At 32.6% G+C, this 3,166-nt stretch overlaps 1 protein-coding gene across 1 annotated transcript; it reads left to right on the top strand.

Moving 5' to 3' along the window:
• Positions 1-532: 532 nt before the first annotated feature.
• Positions 533-3,166, top strand: LOC110020705 (WAT1-related protein At5g07050-like). The gene is made up of 7 exons (XM_020718900.1): positions 533-738; positions 866-928; positions 1,031-1,147; positions 1,634-1,862; positions 2,078-2,236; positions 2,344-2,459; positions 2,923-3,166. Exons 1-7 carry the CDS (start codon positions 533-535, stop codon positions 3,095-3,097), a joined length of 1,065 nt encoding a protein of 354 aa, XP_020574559.1. The 3' UTR covers positions 3,098-3,166.

The raw sequence follows: 3,166 nt of genomic DNA, 5'->3' as shown, positions 1-3,166 counted from the left end.
TAAGCAAAGTCCTTGTCATGCAAAACCAATGCTTAGGCACTAACTCTCTCTTGTCTGTCGTGACTCATCACCCAGTATGTTTTCATATAAAATTTTGTTAAGCTACTGTCCACTACTTACAAGCCATCTTTTTGTCCACCGCTCTGCATTCTTGTGAAAATCATTATATATCAAAAAATATAAGAGGCTTTTACACACATACCACACAAGTCTATTGTATTTACATATCTAACACAAAAAAACTATCAAAAATAACACCATCATTATCTTTTTAAAATTGAAATACACCTTTCATGCATAGATTCATGAAACCAAGGTGTTAAATATGTTAAAAATCAATGTTTGGGTGTTAGATATGTAAATACATTTGAATTCTGTGGTATGTATGTATAATTCTCGAAAAAAATAATAAGAACCCTTATCAGTGACAATACTTTATGAAAATATTACTAAACATATATCCATTTTGAACAATTGATCTGTAACAAAAGCACTTGAATCTTCTAAAGTTTGGGAAGAAAATATCAGAGTTATGGACCTCAAGCTGTCGCAGATTGGAGAAATACACAGAAGATTCAAGCCTCATGTTCTAATGATTTTGACACAGATTAGCTATACACTACTCTACTTCTTTACAGAAGCTTCATTCAATCATGGGATGAATCCTCATATATATGTAACTTATAGGCATGTTGTTGCTGGCTTAATAATGTGTCCCTTTGCCTATTTCTTAGAAAGGTATAACTATTACATTCATTTACATATATAATGTAATGGTTACGCAAACTTTTACTTTGCTTATATTTGATACTAAATGGAAATTGTCCTCTTGCTTCTTAATACTGAGGGTTTCATTTTATCACAGGAAGGCAAGACCAAAGCTAACATGGGCATTATTTCTTGAGATTTTTGTGCTTTCAATTCTAGGGTGAAGGCATTTTCTAATAAAATTCAAATCATTCTAAAGTATTAGGAATCACAAAATTTCAAAACTGTAAAACTAAGGATGGATGAATATTTTTCTTAACAGGGTCAGTCTTACTCTGAATATGTACTTTGCAAGCTTGAAATGCACTTCACCAACTTTCGTTGCTGCCATGCTTAACACCCTTGCTGCCTTGACATTTATTATTGCTGTTTTACTAAGGTATGTCATCTTCTCTATTACTCTGCACTAAGAACTTAGAAATGGTTGCCCTCTATACATGATAATTCCACAACTCATAGAATTTCATTATACCTAATTGAACAAAAAGTTAGATGGCTTATTCCTTGATGTTGATTCCCTCCAAGTTCATGCGGATCTAACTACGGACAGTTGGTTTGGGCTATAGGATGTACCCAATATAAATACTATTGCAAGGAATATTTAATTTATATTTTGTGAAAATATACTGAGGATAATAGTGAATTTTTTTTCTTTTTGGTGGCCACTTTAGCCTTCTATTTAAAGGCTATAATCAGTCATTACTGTAACTTGAACAATATAATGAAATTTATGCGGTTGAAGTTGCAGTAGAATACATCTCAGAGCCATGTAAAATCTATATCTTTTATGGTCTTCTTGTGATTTCTCTTATATTCTTTAATTTTAACTCTTATTACGAATTTTCTTTTCACGATTCATCATTAGATTGGAAATTGTTGACATCAAGAAAGCCCATGGAAAGGCAAAAGTTGCAGGAACAATAATCTCCCTAGCTGGTGTCACAACTATGACATTTTATAAGGGAAAAACAATAAGGAATCTTTGGGGAGCATTGATTCTTATTCAAGGAAGGACCCTCCATAAAAATCAGATCAAGGGATCAATTCTCGTAGTTTTAAGCTGTATAACATGGTCAATGTGGTATATAATGCAGGTAGTTATACACATCACTCAAATACATCAAATATAATGATATGAAAGTCATTCAATTAGAGGGACGACAAAAAAATTGATGCAAAAATTTCAAATAATTATCAAGTACAGCACGTGCAGCAAAATTTTATCTTGAAAAAATTTGTCTCGAGATTTTAAACTATACCAAAATTTACATCTTCATAGTCTCTAATATGTTACCAACAATAAATACAGGCCGTTACACTGAAGAAATATCCAGCACAACTTTCACTTACAGCATGGATGTGCTTGATTGGAGGAGCACAATCAGCAATTTTTACTGTATTAATAGAGCATAAATCAGAAGCTTGGCACGTTGGATTTAACATTGACCTATGGAATATCATATACTCTGTGAGTAATTAGCGAAAATGACAGAATATCACTAAGTAAAATCTAATTGTAAGAAAATGGATTTTTTACAGGGAGCCATATGTTCTAGTCTCTTAATCTTTTTTCAGTTATGGTGCACTGAAGAGAAGGGACCAGTTTTTGTAACAATGTTCAGTCCTCTCGCATCAGTCTTGGTGGCACTACTAGCATACTTTGTGTTCGGTGAAAGAATGTACACTGGGAGGTATTTTATTCTTAATTTTTGCCAAAAAAATTGTGATTAAAAACAATAAAATCATGGATAAAATAGACTTTTTTTTTAACTACAAGCCAGTTCCTTCAAATTGAAAGAACCCCTCCTATTTTATTAGAACAATTAAAGAAACTACAAGTAGTTATTATGCAAAGCCAAAAATTCATGTTCTATAGAATAGGAATAATTTCTATAAGCTGCAACTCAAAGCAGATTGATGCATGCAGCTTTAAGTTGCTTTGCTAAGAAACTGTTTTGATGAATAGAATCAATGAACTCCATGCCACATTATAGTCTGTTAAACCATTTGGTTCAAATCACAACGGATGAAGAAGTGTTTTATGGCTAAAGTAAATTTATCCCACAAGTTCTAAGCCATGTTTCTCCTAAACAACACATGAACATTTCATGTTTCTACGTGAACTTCTGATCATTATTTTATGTTTTGATGTAGCATATTGGGAGGATTGATTGTTATTATTGGTCTATACTTGCTGCTGTGGGGCAAAGAAAATGACAAAGAAACTTCAGAAGGATTTCAAGCTCATTCTGATATATCTTCTGGGAAGCAGCAGGATGAGAACAAGGAGAAATTGAAAATTATGGAGAGTCCCTATGAGGATCCGTAAGACAAGAACTGGAGATTCTTCATGTCAAAATGGGAAGTTAGATGATCAAAATAAGAGATATAAAAACCA

The sequence above is a fragment of the Phalaenopsis equestris genome, unplaced genomic scaffold (genome assembly GCF_001263595.1).
Source record: "Phalaenopsis equestris unplaced genomic scaffold, ASM126359v1 Scaffold000107, whole genome shotgun sequence".
NCBI classification, from domain to species: Eukaryota; Viridiplantae; Streptophyta; class Magnoliopsida; order Asparagales; family Orchidaceae; genus Phalaenopsis; species Phalaenopsis equestris.
Note: the sequence above shows the minus strand (reverse complement) of the source record. Positions and strands in the feature narration are given on the sequence as shown.